General features: G+C 34.5%; 2 protein-coding genes across 8 annotated transcripts in view; one reads left to right on the top strand and one right to left on the bottom strand.

The window, feature by feature from the left end:
- Positions 1-734: 734 nt before the first annotated feature.
- On the bottom strand, positions 735-22,642 carry LOC127878373 (N-alpha-acetyltransferase 35, NatC auxiliary subunit-like). The gene is made up of 15 exons (XM_052424899.1): positions 22,388-22,642; positions 19,732-19,857; positions 16,662-16,776; positions 14,675-14,749; positions 13,336-13,503; positions 12,602-12,712; positions 11,527-11,574; positions 11,057-11,140; positions 8,579-8,696; positions 7,654-7,832; positions 6,617-6,676; positions 3,416-3,522; positions 2,284-2,449; positions 1,013-1,191; positions 735-846 (listed from the first exon to the last, which is right to left on the bottom strand). Exons 1-15 carry the CDS (start codon positions 22,432-22,434, stop codon positions 735-737), a joined length of 1,695 nt encoding a protein of 564 aa, XP_052280859.1. The 5' UTR covers positions 22,435-22,642.
- Positions 22,531-23,930, top strand: part of LOC127879166 (tyrosine-protein kinase JAK2-like) — a 487,084-nt gene continuing 485,684 nt past the window's right edge. For 6 of the 7 annotated variants that reach the window (XM_052425848.1, XM_052425847.1, XM_052425850.1 and 3 more), the window contains exon 1: positions 22,531-22,768. The gene's annotated coding sequence lies outside the window, so the exon portion shown is untranslated. The remainder of the gene's footprint in view (positions 22,769-23,930) is intronic. The other variant, XM_052425851.1, reaches the window with a different exon arrangement.

Genomic DNA, 23,930 nt, shown 5'->3' with positions numbered 1-23,930 from the left:
GGGGGTTTGTGGACTCGTGGTAATGGTATCCTGACGTTACCCTTGTCTCTGTTCTGTTTTGTCTCTGTTTTGTTTTGTTGATCTTCTAATCTATGGTTACTGTGCATGATGTTTTTTATGTAGTACTTAAAGTTCAAGTTTTAGCATTTATTGTTCATTAATGTCTTATAGCTATACACATAGGGTAGTTTAATAGCGTTCTTGTTGATCGTTCTAATCTATGGTTACTGTGCATGTTTTTTCGTTATAGTACTTATAGTATAGGTATAATCGAGTAGTTTAAAGTATAATTGAGTAGTTTTAATTGATTCTTTTGAAACAGTGTTGCAAAATGTATTCGTATCTGCGATATGTTAAATGTTCTTATGTAAAGCGCCTTTGATATAATAATAATATAATTCTTTCTGAAGCACGGCTTTTCAAGCGGTTCAATACACATATTCCCAACTTGGTTATGCCTGACAAACAGTCTGAATCATACAAATTGTTGTACCACTCTGTACATAATGACATTGAAACACCAGTAATGTACCCTGAATCTCCAGAATATGAAAGTATTGTTCTGATTGGCTGACACTTAATCATGAAACATTCTATGTCTCCAAAACCTAGTGCTTGGTATCAACAGATTGACACATACCAATATCAACTAATGTTGCTGTACCCCTAGCCTATGCTATTGACAAACTTCAAACACATGTTATTGTACCACTAACCCTTATAATTGTAACATATCAACTCATGTTATTGTACCACTCACCTATATACGCCTCATGCTCAATGACGAAGGACTCTGCCCTTTGAATAGTAGAGTACATCCAGGAATACAAGAGCTCGTACAGGTACCTGAAAACCAGTTCACAGACAACATATTCAGCAACATTCAAAACAGTCAAATTATTTGTTTAAAGTAGAGGACAAAGTAATTGTTTAGAGTTTTAAAGAAAAATAGTTAGAAACAACGAAACTAATAAACGTTTCACATGACACACTCAAATAAAGCTGTTCTAACCAGTACACATAGTGGTACTCATACGGGGCATACAGCTCCAACTCAAAGCCTGACAGTGTGTATGCCAGCATGACGTGTATGGTGTAGTAGAGGACCCAGGTGCCAAAGCTGGAGCCCAGCTGATGGGAGGGGTCCGCCTTCATCTGCACCTGGTGCAGGTAACCGTCCACCTTATCTGCCTGAAATCACACACAGACTAGTGGTTTTTTCCCCATTATTTTGGGTAAGGTGAGTGGGACCATTAAGATTGCAAAAATATCCCATTTGACAAAAATTGGGAAATTTATATATTTTATGTTTTGCTAACAAATATTTTACAATTGACCATATGTGTTTTCAATATCATATTTACAAAGGTAAAAACAATAGAGTTGCAGAGGGAAAGGGACTAAATGTTGCATTTTATTTACACATTTTTTTAAAATCTTTAGTTGGGAATTTTAGGTAGTCATTTTGGAAATATATATACTTATTGACATTTGTAATTGTGCCAAATAACTGCCCAAATTTGACCCACCAAAAAAACAAAGAATACAAATTGCAATATTTCTTGAGGGTAAAAAGCGTCTCAAGTCATTCATAGGAAACTTACTTTAGGCAATCAAAATATATGTGTATCAACAAACATAATAAATTAATAACACAAATTCACACAACAATATTTTTCTCAAATTGCAGTTAACACACATTAAAAATTTTATTAGCTCAGTTGCCTTTGGAGACAAATATCTGGTAGAGGCTCCAGCATCGAAGGTCCTCAATGTGATATGGACCGCATTTACAGACACCATCGTGCTGACCATTTGAATTCATGGGTCAGCTTCTCAAGGAATTCCAGCCATTTTATTTCCAAAGTAAGCTTATCCAGGCATTCCAGTCATTGTATTTCCAAGGTAAGTTTTATCAAGGAATTTCAGTTATTTTATTTCCAAGGTAAGGTTTATCAAGGAATTCCACATATTTAAATTCATGGGTCAGCTTATCAAGGAATTCCAGTCATTTTATTTCCAAGGTAAGCTTATCAAGGAATTTCAGTCATTTTATTTCCAAGGTAAGCTTATCAAGGAATTCCAGTCATTTTATTTCCAAGGTAAGGTTTATCAAGGAATTCCACATATTTGAATAAGTGGGTAAGATCAACAAGGAATTCAACACATTTTGATTCCAGGGTAAGCTTTTTACGGAATTCCACACATTTTAATTGCAAGGTAAGCTTATCATCAAATTAAACAAAATTCAATGTCCAAAGAATAGAACAAATATAACAGTACCTCGTCCTGTAAAGTAACCAGGTCATCCAGCAGGTGCGCCCACTTGTCTCGCTGCCTGGCGCGGTTATGCCCAAGCACTTGCAGCACGGTACAAATAGGCCGCACAGCCCGTGTCATCAGGGAGTCCACATACTGTTTCACCTCAACGCTGATGCTTGTATGAGCTCTGTAATCATGTTGAAGAAATAGTATTGGATTTATCATTGTTAACCCTTTACCAATGAGAAAAGATATTTAATTTGTTTGTAGTCCCTTAAAAATCTAATTTAATTACAGACTGTTCTTAATAGATTCAAGTTTTAATGGCTTAATATATAATCTTAAGATACAGATGAGCAGCAAACAGACTAGAACCTGGTTCTATATGATCTGGTTGCATATTTTCATTTTGTACCGGAGTGAAAAAGGGTTAATTAGCAAATAATTTAGGATTTGGAATTACATTGAACAGAACAATTGTTGATGTTAAATAATATCAATTACCATTGCAAAAAGATAATTATGTAGGATATTCAGTTGCTTTTGGGTTAATATCATCATTTTGTTTTTTCAGAAAAAAAAGAGAAAATATATTTTTTCAAAAGCACTTGTGATAGCAAAATATTTTAATACTCTTACTTTACTGAAAAAATAAATTCAAGGTTTTACCCTAAAAGCAATAATAGTTTATTTTATTTAATGCTTTTCATAATTCTTTTCACATTAGTGACTTTAAAAATGTTTTAGACATATACTAATTGATATGTAGTAAGTTGGTTAAGAAATCCACATTCAAGCATCATTTTGTATTTCAATTATTATTTACTAAAGATTTAAAACGAAATTTGTTGGGGCTGCTACTGGCTTTAACAATAGTGTACCAGTTATGACCGCCTTGGTTTGAGTTTTCTTGAACCAAGCAGTAAAAAAAAATCTGGGGTAATGATCACACAAAATAATAATACTGATGTGTTTTCACAGAGTGAAAACATAAATGTATGCACCTTTAAACGCTAAACTGTAGAATATGTACCCTGGAAAAGTGTTTTGAAAGGAATTACTCATAGGTATCACTTGTTGTCTTCCATTTTTATGCATAAAAATGTTAAAACAATGGGTTTTTTTACTGACTGCAACAACAAAGCTTGCATACTTGGGAGAGAGCACAGGAGGCATGACAAAGGCTCTCACAGAATCCTTCAGGAAGTCTGTTAGTGTGTGGACACCAAACACCTTGCGACTTGGAGGCAGGAACATCAGCTGTAACACACAGTGGTGGATGTTTCCTCATTCAAAACCGAGTTCAACCTTAGCTCATGGATAAAGAATATTCTTATTTCAACTTGAGATACATGTAAATTAACAAAACTCTGTACATATCTGTGAAATTGTATCAGTCTAGCTGATAATGTGAAGTTGTATTACGCAATCGCAACTAATACAAGTTCTAAGAACACCAAAACTAGTGTAAACTTTTACAAGATGCCTAAATTTCTTTGAAAACATAAAACAATTATAAACTGATTACTGTCCACACGAAAACACATTTTTAGGATTGAAGGTACAAGCAAAAGCCAGTATATCGAAATGTTCAATACAATATGACCAGTTCAATGCAAAAATTGTGACCACGTAGTCTGTTCAGGAGCTACCCTGTCTGCTAATGAGACGATCTGCTTATGTGACCGCAAAACCATGCATGACTTTAGGGCGAGCATGGTAGCTACACAGGCCAAATATGACATAAGACCCATTTTCGCATAATGCAGGTCATATGTATTGGTAGCACAACAAAAGCTGTTGGATAACATCAGCTAAACGTTTCTTGCTTTCGCTTTTGACACTTTCCTCTAAACAAAACTGTTTGTTTAGTAGGTAAGATATTTAGATAGCAAGCAATTACATATTTTTCTAGTTTGCAAAATATCCTTCGAGACACATAAACCTTCAGTGGAAACTATTGGTCAATGCATCTTACAGTGACCTTAACATACAACAAGAGCACCGCCTTGCGGGTGCAGACCGCTCATCTATTTTCTTTTTAAAGGTAAAGGGACTCTCATTTTCAATCACAAAGGAGAGAGGGGTGGAGTGAAGAGGGGTGTATAGTGTGGGGGTGAGGACATTTATTACATTATTTTCCAGAAATGCGGAAAAAAAATAAATCGGGGGGGGGGGGGGGGGGGGGGGGTGATTCTTGGGTGCGATGGTTGGACGGTAGTTCAAACATAAATTAATAAAATAAAAATTTGTGTTTTTAACCGTTTCAAAGAAAAGAAATTTGGGAGGGTGGGGTGGGGGGGGGGGGGGTATAGTGTGAGGGTGTGGTGGTCATTTGTGAGATGATCTTAAAAAAAAAAAAAAAAAAAAAATTAGGGGGGGGTGGGATTCGGATGGGGGGAGGGGGGGGGATTCTACGGTGCGATAGTTGGACGGCATTTCAAACATAAAATAATAAAAATAAATCTTTGTTTTTTAACAGTTTCAAAAAAAATAATTTGGGGGGGGGGGTGGGGTGGGGGGGGGGTATTGTGTGAGGGTGTGGTGGTCATTTGTGAGATGATCTTAAAAAAAAAAAAAAAAAAATAGGGGGGGGGGGGGATTCGGGGGGGGGAGGGCACGGGGGATGGTTTGGGTGGAGTCTATTGTGGTATGTCAGGTAAGAGTAGTTTTGTCAAAGTATCAATCAAATCTAATCATAAATAAAGAAGTTATGGCAATTTTAGCAATATTTAATAATTTGACCTTGAGAGTCAAGGTCATTCAAAGGTCAAGGTAAAATTCAACTTGCAAGGTACAGGAACCCTCATGATAGCATGAAAGTATTTGAAGTTTGAAAGCAATAGCCTTAATAGTTATGAAGTAATGTGGATCAAAACACAAAATTTAACCATATATTCAAAGTTACTAAGTCAAAAAAGGGCCATAATTCCGTAAAAAATGACAACCAGAGTTATGCAACTTGTCCTTTTACTGTACCCTTATGATAATTTGCGAGTGTTCCAAGTATGAAAGCAATATCTATGATACTTTAGGGGTAAAGTGGACCAAACACAAAACTTAACCAAATTTTCTAAGTATAAAGGACCCATAATTCCGTCCAAATGCCAGCCAGAGTTACATAACTTTGCCTGCACAGTCCCCTTATGATAGTTAATAAGTGTTGCAAGTATGAAAGCAATAGCTTTGATACTGTAGGAATAAAGTGGACCTAAACACAAAACTTAACCAAATTTTCAATTCTCTAAGCATAAAAAGGGCACATAATTCTGTCAAAATGCCAGTCAGAGTTACATTACTTTGCCTGCACAGTCCGCTTATGATAGTTAGTAAGTGTTGCAAGTATGAAAGCAAAAGCTTTGATACTTACGGAATAAAATGGACCCTAAACACAAACCTTAACCAAAATTTTCAATTTTCTAAGTATAAAAAGGGCACATAATTCTGTCAAAATGCACGCCAGAGTTATCTAACTTTGCCTGCCCAGTCCCCTCATGATAGTAAGTAAGTGTACCAAGTTTGAATGCAATAGCATTGATACTTTCTGAGAAAAGTGGACCTAAACGCAAAACTTAACCAAAATTTTCAATTTTCTAAGTATAAAAAGGGCACATAATTCTGTCAAATTGCATGCCAGAGTTATCTAACTTTGCCTGCCCAGTCCTCTCATAATAGTAAGTAAGTGTACCAAGTTTGAATGCAATAGCATTGATACTTTCTGAGAAAAGTGGACCTAAACGCAAAACTTAACCGGACGCCAACGCCGACGCAGACGCCGACGCCAAGGTGATGACAATAGCTCATAATTTAAAAAAAAAAATAGATGAGCTAAAAATGAAGTTGTTGTACAATTTATATATGCATGCATCACAATAGCTTTATTCCTTCATTAGATATGAAGCCAAAACCATTTTATCCTAATTATTTAGTAACAGTGACCTTGACCTTGATCATATCCATTGGAAGAGCAAACACAGGATCTAAGCGATCTATGTTCCATCAACAAGTTAGATTACAATTGCTCTTTTTTTCAAGTTATTGTGTATAAACAGTTATTGAATATCTACTTAAATAAGTTCAGCTAAAAACAAAAGGTATATAATGAAGACAAGACTGTTGCCAAGCAATATATGTCCCCTATCGGCTCCACCATTGTCAGAAATTCCACCATTGTCAGAATTTTTAAAAATATTTTTTGTCATAGCAACCAAAATTTTTGATGTAGGAACAAAATGAAATGACGTGCATAATGCCCATATTGCCATCTATCAATGTTTCAAGTTTCATGAAAAAATATGAAGAACTTAAGTTATCACAGGATCCAGAAAACCATCATTTAGATACAAACACCTACCTGTAGAATGGACCTGGACACTACACAAGGTGACGTGTCACTGAACTCTCTGAAAACCTCCTGAAAGGGTCACAATCAACCATGGAACATTTAACTATATCATAGGACACATTCTGATAAATATAAACTGCAAGTTATAAAATCATTTATAATTTAGCCACATGATTTTAATACAAAAGTTAATAATGTTACAAGTAGTGGGGGCAATGAATACCATTAGAATTTTTACCTTTCATTTCAATTGAATATTTAATTGATTGGTTTACACTTCTTAGAAATGAAAAGCGATACTTTCAAATAAACCTCAAATGCCAACCTCATGTAACAACACACGACGGCGTTTATACCAGTAAGAACACATGCTCGAACCAGTTTTACTTTTAAGTCATCATGATCAAAGACTTTGGTCAACACAAAAGCATCATCAGTTTACACTTAAGGATAATTCAGCATGGTTAATATTCATCACATGTTTCAGATGCACACATATTGTTTCCTTGATACTAAGGGTAAATGTACTGTGTACTAATGAAAATGTGGCAGTAAATTAACACACTGTTCTAAATGTATAAGGTTAAATGTACACTATAATTAAATAAATCAGTAGAGGTATATCTAGACGGTCATCATGCTAAAAACTACTATGAAAAAAAGAGCTGTCTCCATAGGATGACAAATGCCCCATATAAACGCTTTGATAAAAGTTATGAGCATTTTTCGAAACATAACGCAGATTTCGAAACCTAAACGCAGACCCTAAGGTCAAGGTCAAAAGGGTCAAAATTTGTGTGCGTATGGAAAGGTCTTGTCCATATACACATGAATACCAAATATGAAAGTTACATCTGAAGTGACATAGAAGTTATGAGCATTTTTCGAAACTAAACGCAAAGTGTGACGGACAGACAGACGGATGGACGGACAGTGCAATCACTACATGCCCTCCTTCGGGGACATAAAAATAGATATATTATCCATAATAATGTGGAAATTTTATTTAATGACAATATTAATTGAAGCATTCAAACTTAACTTACAAACACTTCCTGAATGTTGCTGGCGTTAAGCACAGCTGTAGCGGTGTCTATCCTATGCAGAAGTTTCTTCACATAACTGATGGCGTCTTCCCGAGTGTGGATCACAGTATAGCGGGGAAATGTGGGTGGCAACAGGCGCTGGTTGATCAGTGGGTCAAATCCCATGATTGTGGGGTAGTCTGCAGTAATAAAAGCAGGAAAAATGACAACCATATAAATCATGTGAAATGTCATCAGTATTTAGTAAATATAAGAACTGTGGGATTATGTCTTACCTTAGAAGTTGACAAATAAACCCTATTTTCATTAAAATAATACAAATCCATTCATATGAATAATTCATTCCTAATTTTCTTAATAGGAATCAACTTAATTCAATGTCTTCAACTGAATGTACAGTTATGATATCAATAAAGACATGAAACTCATAAATGACCAAATCGATTCTATGGAACTTTAAATGGTCAATTATACTACCAGACTTCAAGAATGCGTGGTTCATGTGTCAAATATCAACATCATTGTAATTTTTGAACAACATACTACTGTTGTCTCTGTAGCTGCAGAATAGGCACATGTTCATTTTAATGAATATTTTTATGTATATGGAGAAACAAAAGATGTGTTTGTCAGAAACACAATGCCCCCTTCTGCGCTGCTTTGAGGCCATATATTTGACCTTTGACCTTGAAGGATGACCTTGACCTTTCATCACCCAAAATGTGCAGCTCCATGAGATACCATGCATGCCAAACATCAAATTGCTATCTGAAGCGACATAGAAGTTATGAGCATTTTTCGAAACCTAAATGCGAAACCTAAATGCAAAGTGTGACGGAAAGACCGACAGAGGGACGGACGGTCAGATCACTATATGCCCTCCTTAAAAACATAAAAACTTAAGTTCATTGTAAACCCTACTTACCATTTTTGGTAATCTCCCTGTCCTCAGGAACTATTCCCAGACTAATCGTTGATCTGATTGGTTCAATGAACTCCAGTATCTGACTAATCAGCTTCTTTGCTTGGGGAACACCTTCACACTTTGAATAGAAATTAAGGAATACAACGATACAAATAAACATTTATCAATATGTGTGTTGAAATTCTTAAGCCATTTGCTGCAGTCACATAGCACACTGACATTGAAATGGCTGTGTAAGCTACCTTTTAGAATTTCCCATTCTAAACAAACAATGTGTTTTATTGATGATTTTTAGTGGTGTACAATCAGTAAACTAATTAAATATAATTGCCACTTCATGTGGTCAATATCATTTCTTATTTTTGCATTCATGTTCTTGTTAACTCTTATTTGCAATCCTTACCTTTGCCAATGGATTTTAAGAACAGAATCTCTCTTATATTTGTAATTAACCCTTTCCCCCATAAGAAGCAAAGTGAAAATGGATTTTGCAACCAGCATAAAACCAGAACAGCCTGCGAGTTTCTCGCAGTCTGTTCAGGTTTTAGGCTGTTTGCTACTAATCAGTATCTAAGGGGTGAAGTTAAGCCCTTAAAACTTAAATTAAGTTAGAAATGTATTTAATTAAATGTAACTTTCTAAAGGAATACAAATGCATCAAAATATGTATCTAAATGGTAAAGGATTAAAAAAATAAAAAAAATATGAGAACAGGCACATATACAGAGCAGGATTTTCCCCAGGCCATTTAAGCGCCCCGGCACGCTTGAATTTCGAAATCAGAGTCCCCGGGGCGCTTGAAATTTTCCGACCTGTGTGTGTTTCAGTGAAAGAAAGTGGAGATTGTAAAAAAAAAAAGGTTTCTCGATCAGTGTATCAATAATCCCTGTTTTAAAAGAGCGCTCGGTACCTACTTTCACAAGTAATCGCCATAAACACCACATGGGCTAATGGATAATCCACTGATAAGAAAACAGCATGACGCGCGTGTAGATTATTCTAGCCACATTACACAGTCATTTAAATGCTGACAAGGATGCATCAGGTAACTTTCCAGTCGTCAAACTGTGATGTTCATCGTCCAATCGGTTACGCAAATGCTTATGAGGGCGGGGCTAACTATCGACCATTATTTTTGATTGACGTCGGGCACGATGTAAAAGTTAATCGCAGCTTGATTAGCAAGAATTTGTACCATTTACGTAATAAAAAAGTACATTAAAGACGGTTTCGGGCATCATCATCACACCTTTTTACTGTAAACAAGTGTTACCTATGACTCGTGTAATTAATACAAGAAATTAACTGAAAGAGGTAAAGAAATAATTACTTACAGCGAGTAAGTTGTGCAAATAACTCCCGGTTACAATTATGCGATAACAATTTAATTCCAGTACATGTACATTTCATCATGTCCATTTATAACGTTTTTCTGGCATTTATTCGACACGTAATGCGTTAACAAATTTTCGTTGAATTAATTACGCACACTAGTAAATTTTTCGTCTGATAATCGATACTTAGAAGACTGATGATGGCAACCGGCCGTAATCCTCGTGAATTACATGCATAATTCCGTCAAAACATTTATTTGACTTAAGTGTTAAAACAAATTATCGTTAAATTAATAACGCAACTGTTAATATTTATTAAAATCTCAAATGGGAATAATTAAATTTGTAATCCGGAACCCTTTCCCGTAAATCGAGGTTAACGTGTTTTTAATCCGAAACACACTTCCGAATGTCAATGTTACCACAACGTTAAAATATTCTTGCTTCAAATTAGTAGTGCAAATTTATTTTGTGTCGAATCTTTTTCTCAATTAAAAAGAGCGCGAAAATTATGCAGCATGTACAACGTCACGTGTATCGTTTTAACAAGCACACAACACGTCAGAGGATTGACGCATGTTCAGAGGCAATATTTCATCAAATCTATAGTCACTTAAAATTTATTTGATACTATAGAAAAATGGCAAGGTTTGTTCAAAAGAAATAATTGAGAGCTTTTATCGTAAATATTTACCAGAATGTGATTTATACAAACGGAAATAACGTGATTATCGGATAATAAATAGAAACTTGAATAGTAGTAAGTATGCAGTAATAGAGTCAGGTTGAAACGGATGTATTGGAGAATCGTTCGAGTCAGGATTTTACTGTCAGTGCGGGAACGTTTTAAAACAATTAAACAATATAAAAAAGTATATATCTTTTTAAATGACAGGGGGATTTTTTCAAGAGTCATAGCGCACCAAGTGACGTCTTTCAACGCTGTTTTTCTTTGAGTTAATACGCACCAAAGAACGTAAATTGACACGTTAAATTAAAAAAAAATCAACGTGGGGAGGGGACACCCCTCCCAAACCACCCCTATCAGCCCCGGGGCGCCTGACAAAAATCCTGTGGAAGGCCCTGCAGAGTGAATCTCAGGCTTGAGAGAGCAACATACTGAATTTTAAGTAAACAATGTTACTTTGTCTTTGCTCAAAGCAACCAGCATGGACAGCAAACCCTTGAAGAACTTCACTCTGGTACAAACTGCACCACATTGCTGGTACTGCAAATATCATTCAGCATGTGTAACGGAAGACCACATGAGAATGTGGTGAAACAACACTTATACAATGCTAGTTGATTATAGAAGTCACATTGAAATAACCATACTTCAAATGTTTATAATGTGAAGGTGAATTTAAAATCACAATGACAAATGTTTCTACCCTGACAATAAGTGAATACAGAGGAAATATAATAACGTCTTGTGTTAAGACCACTGAATGTTTGAATTTGAAACATTTTGTTTTATAAGATTCACAAACACAAACTTGCGTGTCCATGGATGGTTCAGTAAGTGTGATAATAAACAGCAAAATATGAATGCCAATGTTGAAGTATGAATGTTGAAAGATGAACTTGAATGACAAACAAAATCTAAAACCATACCTCAATGGTTGACTCTGCGTTTCCTTCCTGGACCTGCCCTTTCAAATGCTAAAAAACACAAGTTTTTTAAGCTAAATGCAAAAGATTTTTGTTTTAGCTGGTATCATTAACACTTAGTGTTACATCCTTAACAAATATATCATCTGTTCAGACTAATAACAAAAAAAACTATTGTCAAGCAATATAAGTCCCCTACCGGCTCCACCATTGTCAGAAATTCCAGATTTTTTTTATATATATTTGTTGCCATAGCAATCAGAATTTTTTTATTTAGGAACAAAATGAAATGACGTGCATAATGTCCATATTGCCATCTATCCACGTTTCAAGTTTCATGAAAAATATTAAGAACTTTAAAAGTTATTGCAGGATCCAGAAAACCACCATTTTCAGCAGTATTTATAGTCTATTTGTTGCCATAGCAACCAGAATTTTTGACGTCGGAACGAAATGAAATGACGTGCATAATGTCCATATTGCCATCTATCCATGTTTCAAGTTACATGAAGAAATATTAAGAACTTTAAAAATTATCGCAGGATCCAGGAAAACCACCATTTTTAGCAGTATTTCTAGTCTATTTGTTGCCATAGCAAACAGAATTTTTGACGTAGGAACGAAATGAAATGACGTGCATAATGTCCATATTGTCATCTATCCATGTTCCAAGTTTCATGAAAAAATAAAGTTATCGCAGGATCCAGAAAAGTATGACGGACGGACGGACAGAGACAAAACCATAAGTCCCCTCCAGTGAAACCGGTAGGGGACTAAAATTAAATATTTTACTTCCAGACCAATATTTGGTCAAAAACGAATTATTTTCCTGAAACTTTTATTTGATTTTGTGATTGAGAGCACCCTAAACAAATTCCACAAAAATAAGAGTCCCAAAAATAATATTGGTTTTTAAAGTAAACAGACCAAATTAGCAGCTGATGCCAAAGCAACCTTCCCTGAGTGCTCTGTTGCCATAGCAACCTACTCTGAGTGATCTGTTGCCATAGCAACCTACCATGAGTGTTATGTTGCCATAGCAACATACCCTGAGTGCTCTGTTGCCATAGCAACCTACCCTGAGTGCTCTGTTGAGATCCTCCTCTACCTCCTTCATCGTACTGATCACCTTGACATCTGTCACGTCTCCCCCCATCTTGAACCCATATGTCAACGGCTGAAAATCCTCCTGTAATACACAAACCATTATAGAAATGTGTAAACATGGCTGGAAATCAGAAATACACACACGATGATAGAAATGTGTAAACATAGCTAGAAATCAGAAATACACAAACCATGATAGAAATGTGTAAACATGGCTGAAATCAGAAATACACACACCATGATAGAAATGTGTAAAAATGGCTCGAAATCAGAAATACACACACCATGATAGAAAATGTGTAAACATGGCTGGAAAACAAAAATACACACACCATGATAGAAATGTGTAAACATGGCTGGAAACCAGAAATACACACACCATGATAGAAATGTGTAAACATGGCTTGAAATCAGAAATACACACACCATGATAGAAATGTGTTAACATGGCTGGAAATCAGAAAAAAACACACCATGATAGAAATGTGTAAATATGGCAGGAAATCTGCCTAAAATTCACACATAATGGACGAAAAGTAAAATCTCAAATACACAGAAATACAGGTTACAATGGGCTGAAAGTTTTTTTTTAAATGTTGATTCTCACTTAAATAATTGAATTACATGCACAGGAAATAAGGTCCTTTATTTCATTTGTATCAGAAATACACATTTTGATTCATTGGTTGATAGTTATTGGCTCACCTCTTCATAAACACCGGCCTTATTTATCCGGTCTCGAAGAAGGTCCACAATCTTGAGCATACACAGGCAGAATGTGCGCAGTGGCTTGTCTTCAACCTTGTGAGGGTCGTGCAGGTACAGGTTCGTAAACACTGTCTGAGCCAGAGAATGACCCTCTAACCAGGTCACCTGAGCAAGCAGACTAATCAGTGATTGAACAAAATAATTTTACTTTAAATATCTTTTTTTAAATTTGATCTATTAATCTGCAGGGCTTACTTTGCTATTTGTTAAATTGGCTATAAGCTACACATTGACTACATTGGCTAAAGAATCTTTATTTCATATTTTACCTACAAATACCTATGAATTAGCCAAATATATAGAGGATATTTGTTGTATTTGGTGGAATATAGATATTAATTCATGAGTGATCATAGAAAAAATATTTGTTCTATGATCACGAGTGAATTAAAATCGATATTCCAACGAATCCAACAAATGGCATTCTGGAAATCTAATTCCCTGTTCGGAGCCCCAAAATATCATTATGTGTATGTTTAAGGGAAGCTTACACCTATGTTGTTATAAACATTCAATGCAAAGTAGTAGCCCTCAATAAAACTGGGGTTCACAATATGGAAACCAAACATATCCAAAAATAGTTCTGGTAAAACAATAAAAATTATTGATTGCAGTTATTTTTCACTGTTTGAAACAGTAAATTATCAGTTTTAATTCACTGATATTTCTCTATAAACCACCCACAGCATAAAATAAAGAGGAATATAGACGAAGCAAGAAAAATATGGTTCAACATTTTCAGCAAAGAACAAGACCTGTGTGTGTGAAACACAATGCACCTATCTGTGCTTTGAAGCTGCACTTCAGCTTTTTTAGAGAAATCAGTAAGTCCAAGGCCAATAACTTCGCCAAAAATCAATAGACTGGAATCAAACTTACACTTCATCTATAAGTCGTGTAGGTAGACACATATCAAAAATCAGCTAAATATCTTTAAGCGTTTCATATAACCCCTTTGGAAACGGTTATTATAGAGACAATTTTTAAGTCCATGGCCCATAACTTCACCAAAAATCTATGGACCAAAACAAAACTCACACTTCATCTGCAAGTCATGTAAGTAGACTCACATACCAAAAATCAGCTTAATATATGAAAGCGTTGCTTAAAAAACCTCCGGAAAACAGTTATTATAGAGAAAAAGTCCAAGGCCAATAACTTCGCCAAAATAAAAAAAAGTCAAATCTTAAATGAAATTTGTAATAATTTGTTTTAGGGTTGTCTTTGAGTCAATAACCTAGGATCATATAAGCACAATTAAGATATTTAAACTTACCATACATGACAGGGAAGAATCCATAATCCCAATCAGCTCAGGGTATGTTAGTCCTGTCACTTTCACCAAGCCAGTCTAGAAAGGTTATGAATGACAAATTAGTGAAAGCATTACATTAACCATGTCGAGCTCAGAAGCAAAGTGAAAATGCCTTCATGTATATGCATCAGTCTTTTCTTAATAGATTTAAGTTTAAAAGGGTTCAACCTAAGATTTGTATGAGCAGCAAAAAGCATTAAACCTAAACAGACTGCAAGTTACTTGCTGTTTGCTGCTCATAACAATAATAGGTCAATTATGAAAAGTTTGTAATTTAACAGGGCTCGACATTAAAGGTAGTCCGACTGTCCGGGACAACCAAATTGTTAGTCCGGACAAGTAAATAAAGAAATTTGCTAGTCCGACAGGACAAGTGGTCATTATAATTGTATAACTTAGAAAAAATGCCTTTAAAGCCATTATTTCTGTTGAGATATCACTCAACTTTTCCGAGTATATTTTGTATACGTTTAATCGTCGAAGCCCGAGATATTCCGATAGTTCCATGTCATACATTGTACATGTACTACACTGAACTGTTCACAAGGGAAGCAACCCTTAACATTTTTTTCTTTGCCAAGATAACAAGAATATTCTCCCTTGTAAAGAATATGCATTTTACGACACTGGTACACACCGATCTTACAGACAATTAACGAAGTGACGTCCTCCCTATGTATAGAATCAATGATTTTTTTTTAAATATCAGTTAAGTACTGTTCATATACATCACTTTTAAAATTTTCTGTTTGATGTTGGCAACACACAAGTTTTTGTCAGGTATTAAAAATTAATAATCTTGAGTTTTCCTGTTATTCTAGTCAGTTCTTTTTGTATTGAAATTGCCTACAATTATGTTTACATGTAATTTGAACTATTCAAGTCTTTATGATTTGAGCATTTTGTATTATTCCATTATTTTGCAAAGTACTGAGCAGAATAAAGATATAATGGTTAGGACAAGTTGCTTTTTGGTCAGGACAAGTGAAATTATGGTTTACTTGTCCGACTGGACAAGTGGCTTCAAAAGTTAATGTCGAGCCCTGTTTAATTAGATTTTTAGAGGCACTACAAATGGACCAAAATGCGTTTCTGGCAGTAAATGGATCAACATTGGAACAGTACAAATAACCAACATATAACATTGTATGGTGCTGAAGAAGGGTAATTTGCTAATGTCTTTAAAGTGTCATTTGATATTTGAAAAGAACAACATAGTACAGCCATTTTATTTCTGTTTTCATAATGTTGTAAAACAGTAAAAAAATAAAACAAGCAATATTGAGATACAAGAGGGCCAGGATTTGAAATAAAATCTGACTTCTAGAGTGTTAACAAGGTTTTAATATAGCCATATACATGTACATATACATGCCCCCTGGCAGCCATGTTTTTCAACAAACCGAAACCATGTTCAAACTCGTCCAGGATTTCATGGGGACACATGTTCTGACCAATTTCAATGAAGATTGGAAAATAAATTTGGCCTCTAGAGTGTTAACAAAGTAAATGTTGATGACGGAAGCGACACAACGGACAAAAGGCAATCACAAAAGCTCACAATGAGCACGTTGTGCTAAGGTGAGCTAAAAACAAATTATGTCCAAAAAACAACAATAAAATTTGACAGCTTAATTCTTAAGGTAAACACTGGGACAATTTAATTATGTACAAATGTAGTGATTGAAATAACCACAAGCATGTAAGGCCTGGGCTGGTAAAAGTTGACTGAGACTTGCTAAGATTGTTAGAATCCCATAGTAAAGTCAAGTGAAATTTGCTTTCTCTCAAGAAATACGTTTATATGTCTGGCTTGCCTTGCAAAACTTCTAATCACGCATTATCTCACAAAAGAAGTGTGCAAGTGGTTGGTTACAAATTTCGTTCAACCAAGAATACAATAAAATAATTCTGACTTGCTTGGCCACACTTCAGATCTCGTACGTACATCCACAGAGGTATGAAGATCTAGCACAGGTCTCTTGGTCTGATTGCACATCATGCCTGCATCCATTTTCTCATCCATCATCTCAATTGCAGACATCGCCTCAAACAGGCCAAACCTGAATCATAGCCATGCTCAGGTTAACAACACATCTGAATCGCAGACAAAAACTCAAAAAGGCCAAACCTACAGACACGCTTTCTGATGGACCTTGCTGTCTACTGGCACATACAAGATTTGGTTATCAACACATCTCAGGCTGAACCTGAATCACAAACATGCTTTCTGTTAGGCCAGACTGACTTCATTGCAAATTTGGTTAACTAAAAGGATGAGATCACCTCAAAAAGAATGAATCAGAATAACAGCCATGAATTCTGCTGGACCAGGCTGACTAAATTAGGGTGACATGAATCACAGATCTGCTTTCTGTTGGACCCAATTTACCATAGTTACTAAACAATGACTTAGTTGACAATGACAAAAATGTCAAAAGCAATAAACATTAACAGGTCTTGTAAATACATTTGAAATAGTTTATTGTGTTTGATGGATTGAACCTAATTTGGTATGAACTATGATCAATTATAACATATCATCAAGTGATGGATACAATTTAGGATTTATAACTTAGCTTGATATAATTCACTATTAAACATTTGTATTACAGTATTTGCAAAGAAAAACATATGGCAATACAACATTGGCACCTTGTTTTTTTGTTCCCTTAATATCACGAACACATGTGTTTGAATAGCTAACATAATTCTGAGTGATATAATTATTGCCCTTACAACAGTAGAAGCAAATACAAAAAATATATTTATTGCTTAATTGATCACTATCCAGTTCAAGCTTGCCTTTACAAAAGGTTATGTTTAATAGCCTTACACATCTAAAATAGGACATTTATGATTTTTTGGCCGCATAGAAACAAGAAATCTTATATTAATGGCTTCTTTTCATAATCATATAAGTATTTGTAAAGAGGCTAACTAAGTGTGACAATTACTTGAAGGAAAGTTAGAATGATACAGTTTAAACAAACTCCTCCGAATCTGTATTTTAAATGATTATGTCAAAGCATTTGAAAATGAATTATGAAAATAAAGTGTTTTTTTAAACTGCAAACACCCTATATAATGATCAACAATGTTATTCAATAATTATATTTAAAAGTATACACGTCCGATAATTTACAGTTATGCTGCTTATTTTTAATCACAGAAACAAAATGTTTGCTCTTGAATGGCGAGGAACAATTTTCATAAGGTCATGGTATATGCCAATATTTAAGTTTAACAATAAAATTAAATCAAACTGTTTCAAAGCAGTCAAATGTGTCAGGCCACGACTTTTTTTTTATTGGTTTACAAAAATTATTTTGAAAATGGTCCATCGGGCGGTCGAAAAAAAAAAAAAAAAAAAAACATTGGAAAAAAAAGTTAATGCTAATAACATCAGAACAAAGACAACATATCTTTTATAACCTTAACACAGAGACAAAAAATCAAATTATGCAATGAAACACATCTATATCTTCAAATGAAATGAGTCCTAACAGCACCTTATGTAACATCAGGCAATTTTAAACACTCCATTACATGACATGCGTTCTTCTCCCATTAAAACGAAAAACTGCGCTTCATTTCCATAATTGGATGCGCACCATTACGCAATGCGATGCCCGTTGCATAAATCTTATATAAGATAAACTACTCATACACAAATTACCCGGTATGTGTTTGCTCTTACTCGACTTATGAGATCGTACATGAAAAAAAAATCGAGGTAGATCGATCCATGCGTCGTCGCGGTAATGTTTGTCAAAGTTGTTGTTGTCATGAAAACTCGTTGATTTACAACGCAAAACGTCTTATTTGAACTGACGCGAATTAATTTAATCATATTTGTCAACTTCGCTTTTGCTTTATTTTGATAATTTAATCCAAAGTTTAATGTTAGCAAGTGTTTTTTTTACTGGAATTGTAAACAAGGAGTCAGTTAAAGTCTTCCGAAAATGTGCAGTCTGTGTGAATTGACAGTTTGACGTCATCAAAGGAAAGCCGCTTTCTGTCGGAAGCAATAAAGCGACAAATTTCGCGCCGAAAAAATTGGCTTCCTTTGTCTAGCAATCAACATGCCGAACCAATCGTGTGTTTGTTTCTCAATTGCAATCCTCCAATTTAATAAAAGCACGTGCATAGCTCCGCCTTCGAATCTTTTGCAGAGAACGGAGGCGGAGTTTAAAGGTTAATTGAGCTAGTGTTTTACACAAGTTGAGTTCCGATTTGCCGAAATTACTCGGCCCTAAGCATTGAAACGACAAATACATTTATCAATGATTTTCCGAGATATACCGATTTGTTCCGATTTCCAAACTTTCTGTACAGTTCCTATAAACTATGGCGGACGTGTTTACAAAATTCCTAAACACATATATCGTAAATAATGGCAGTGTTTTATTGGATTATTTATACTTATTATCAAATACTATCGGGTTTGTTTAATATAATTAACATGTTAAACAATATAGTTGCGTCACAGACACGGAAATAAATTTTGATGGGGTCGACATTTGACTGACGCTGATTTTCTTATTGTCTGTAATTTTTACCCGAAATAAATTTTGAGAAGTGCCCATAAAAGGACTGGTACATAATGTGTCACATTGAAAAATATCCCGATCTCTGCAATATATGTGAATCAATCGTTGATTGTACTTACTTGATTTTATTCGCAACCGTACTCAAACCGGATCGTTTTTTTTCTCATTTCGCTCATTTTGAAGTGCGGTCGGGAATAAAATATTTAAAAAAAAGACGATTTTCCGATTTTATTTTTTTTCCCATTTTCCAAAAATTAGGGTCGGCGGTTTTGTAAACCAAGAAATATAAAAGTCGTGGCCTGATGGTAAAAGCATTTTTAAACCTCTGGAATTATTAACATTTTATTTCATTATGTTCATTTAGTGATTTACCCTTTTTTTTTGAGAGAGCACGAACCTTTTGGTAAAATTACCTTCTCCTATTGAAAACATATTACTCTATCAATTATTGTACAATTTACATACGTTGAATCATGCAATAACTCTCCCAGTTCCAAATCTTTACAAGCCTCAACGAACACATCTGTTATGCATTCCCAGTTGTATTTTGGAATGTACAAGGCTGTTTTGTCATCTCTGGAGCAGTCTTTGCTAAAATTAGAAACAAGTATTAATTCAACATAGAAAATGCATATCTTTGTATACGAATTATACATTTCAGTGGTAAAATCATTTCTTAATTAGGCTCAAATGGTCATTGTCCGCGTATATACTTAAAACTACTCCAGGTACTGACTACTCTTAAGTATACAACGATGTACCCTGGGAAAAAAACAGACTGTACCTTAGTTTTATGTCCCCTCAAAATCTGATTTTGTAAAACATTATGGAACAAAATCCTTTTTGAACAAAACCTGCCTCAATTTTTTTTTTAGTATGAATTTCAATATTAAATTTAGAATATGAGAAATTACAATTGAATATGAACATATTTCATTTGAAAAAATGAGCCCAATTTAGAGTTAGTATTTCTGGGTACATTTAAGCACTAGTATATTTTCAATACCAGAGGTATTTTTGAGTAACCTGGGTACTTTTAAGTAGTACCCGAGCCAACAATCTGAATCACCAATCTGTCCATAAGAGTGTCACTCGGGAGACCAGGGCCGTACCCAGGATTTTTTTACTGGGGGGCCCAACAGGGGAAGGGTCCCCCCTCCCTATATATATACTTTTTTTAATTTGGCACTTTGCAAGGTGAATTTTAATGCTTATAAAAAACGTATTTTGTGATATGAATTAATGGAATATAACAAGTAAATCAGCACATTTCGGAAGTCTTAAGCTTTAAACATTGGTGTGAATTCACAACAATATTAAAAGCTTTAGATTTCCGAAACATACAGGTTTAAAATGACGATTATCCACAACAACTCTCGTATTGCTTCCACCATTTTTTTCACAAATCAATAACGTCAAAGGTTTTTTTAAATCTGATATTTTGGAAAAGACCTTGCCATTTTTGAGGAAAAAAATTGCGCGAAACGCCTAATTTTTGGGGGAAATAATGAAAGTCTTAAATAATCAAATTAACATATTTTACTGTTTTCAAACAAATTCAAGGAAAGATATAATTTAATAATACAATATTTTTCTACACTGGATCAGATTAACTTATATAATGAGATCGATTTGTTGTTTCAATTTTCATTTTTTTACCAATGAGCCATTAATAGGTTGATATTACTCAATTCTCGGTACTCAATTATTTTAAATACTGAATTCTGCCAAATTCTTATCTGTTGCTCGGCATATTTATGAATCTGTTTTTCTTTTAAACAAACATGTTAACTATCTCATCGTAGTTTTTTTTCAGTGATTTCCTTTCAAAAATTATAAATACTCAGTTTTAATACCTTTGTCAGTGTTTTTGTTCCCGTTCAAAATTAGGGCCCTATTCTCAATGTAAAAAGTATATATTGGGACCTAAAAATTCCTAATAAAAGGTTTAAAAAAAAAACAATTAAACTTTTAGAAGGGAAAAATATGTCTAGGGCCTTCTCAAAGAAGGAAAAAAAACTTGCGTAGGCAATAATCAGAAAATAGTCTACAAACTCCTGTAGCAGTTGCTTTCATTCGCTGCACGTATCAAAATACATGTTACATCAACCATTGATAGATGAAGCATTCATGATCACAATGGGGTACTGATCGGGGATGTGTGTACAAGGCGATAAGAAAACATTGCCTAGAGGCTTATCTCGATTGGCGAGCGTTAATACCCTTGATTATCAGGGACAATAAAACATAGCTGCTCTTTTGTTTTGAGCGAAAGTGTACTGTGGGCCCTTGCACGAGAAAAAAAATTGCAGTGGGCCAATTATTAAAAAAAATCATAGTTCAACAGACAGCTGGGGGGGCCTGGGCCCCTGGGCCCATGGCCTGGAGACCCTAGTTCAATCCTCCATTGCACTCACGATTTTTCACTTTAATGGTGACTAGGCAAACACAAACTGTGAATATGTACAATCTGTGAATAAATTAGTAAATGGGACTGAGCTTGTCACATGTGTAATGGTTTCAGGAAGGGATATGCAGATGCAAGACACACTGTAGCAGGCATGTCTGGACAGATTAAGAGGGGGAGGAGTGTAGTGAAATAAAGTCACCTCGAACATCCTCACTGTTGGGCTAGCTCTTTAGTGACACAGAGCCAGTCTAGTAACATTGACCCAGTTCAATCCCCCCATTGCATTCCAGAATTTTTCACATTAAAAATTTGACAGTTTGAGAGAGTATTTTTTTAATAATGGTTTTATGAACAAATATAACTTTTTGTACTTTTTAAAATATGGCCTGTACAAATACAATTCAGAAAAAATAGCTACATCAAGTCCAAGATTTAAGAATTTTTACAGCAGAAAAACACAAGCGTCATTTATCGATGCAGGTAAGTTCCCTGTCAGAGAATATAGTGGTTTGAGATTTTCTGATGGCTATAACATAACATTTTGCCACTACAATAGGTATCACCTATTATTTTCTTATCAGAAGCCACCGTCTATAAGTCAAAAAACATAATTGCGAGTCACCTAACGTCGCGAAAATACATTGCAAATGTTGATTTAAATTAACAATTTAATATAATCGCTAAAATTTTACTAGTGTATTTATATCAAACCTTTGCTGTACACCATCCTGTACATTTGATGACGATTCTTGAGACATCCGTAGAAATTGAGCCTATAATATTATGCTATTGGTATGTTTGATATTGACACTTATGGGCAAGTAATTTGAGACGGGTATGACTGGTCACCAGAGTTGTCGTTCGTGCCAGGCTCTCAAAGATAAAAACGGCCTATTTTATTTTAACTGGTGTTAATCTAAGTGCTCGTTATATATTAGCCATACGTTATTTAACAGTTATTCAATACAAGTATTTGTATAAAGTACATAAATATATATATTTGATTAATAATTTACAGTTCACCCGAAAATTTACATCATTACTAAAACGAAACAAGATATCGAAAGCGAAACTGGAAAACACAAGAAAGAGGTACACGTGTAGCGTTCTGTATTTTTGATTCAGTGAAATACATATAAGTTATTATAAACGTGGTATTATAAGTATATATAAAGCAGATGCATGGGATTGATTGTATTTATAAAAAAATACAAATAAGAAGTTGTGTTTATATCGAAATACTTTCTAGAAAATGACACATATAAAAACTCAAATTTAATTGATTGATTGGTTGATTGATTTATTGATTGATTAATTGATTCCTTGATCGATGTCTTAACGGATGTATCTGACACACTTATCGTGTCGAATAAATCATGAACTTGCCAATACACAAATCATTCAAAGGCCTTAATCAAGGCAGGTTTTTATATCATTGTTTTGTATTTTCTACATTGTTAAACATATATTGATTAATGCTCATATAAATGCAAAATCTTGCTAGTAAATTAGAGAAAAAACAAGTTCTAGATTTTTTTCATTTGTCAGACTCTTCATCCTAAAAATTTGAGGTGTCGGCCAATTATTTAAAGGATACTCAATCACATTAATTGGTTTTGTTGAGTCACTTTCGTTTCCGAAATACAAGGTTTTAGAAAAAAAAATTATAACTTCTATTTTGCTAAATGTATAGATGAAGGAGTTTTCTTGCTTTTTTTTTGAAACGGCCGGAATCTGGTCAAATTAGGAATGTATTCGACCAAAGTGGTTGTTTTTTTAACAACAATATTGTAACATTCATTATTTTGCATTTGCAAAACATTTGTTTTAAAGTTGATTGAATAGTTTACACCAATCCAATTACTTTATACATTCTAATGTGACATATAGTTTGAACTTGAAATCTGAAAAAAGCTTGATTTGAACATATAAACACTCAGAGAAAGACACTGTTTCGAATAATTAACGATATGAAATAATCACATTTGGGATTGGGTCTGTTTGCTCTGAGATAGCATGAGTGTCCGTGTTATGGCTTTAAATAAAGAGCTGAACAAAATGTGATCATCTTGTACATGACAGACCCTTTCTTTTGGCACCTTTAAAGCAAAAGAAATCAGTATGAACTGATAAAACATCACATTTGTTGATGGTTTGTAATTTATTGGCAAAATGTCTGTTAAAGCATCATTCTTTCATTCAGTTTGATAATTCAATAATGAATTGTATATTGTGGTATATTTAAGGCTAAAGA

This window comes from Dreissena polymorpha, chromosome 4 (genome assembly GCF_020536995.1).
Source record: "Dreissena polymorpha isolate Duluth1 chromosome 4, UMN_Dpol_1.0, whole genome shotgun sequence".
NCBI classification, from domain to species: domain Eukaryota; kingdom Metazoa; phylum Mollusca; class Bivalvia; order Myida; family Dreissenidae; genus Dreissena; species Dreissena polymorpha.
Note: the sequence above shows the minus strand (reverse complement) of the source record. Positions and strands in the feature narration are given on the sequence as shown.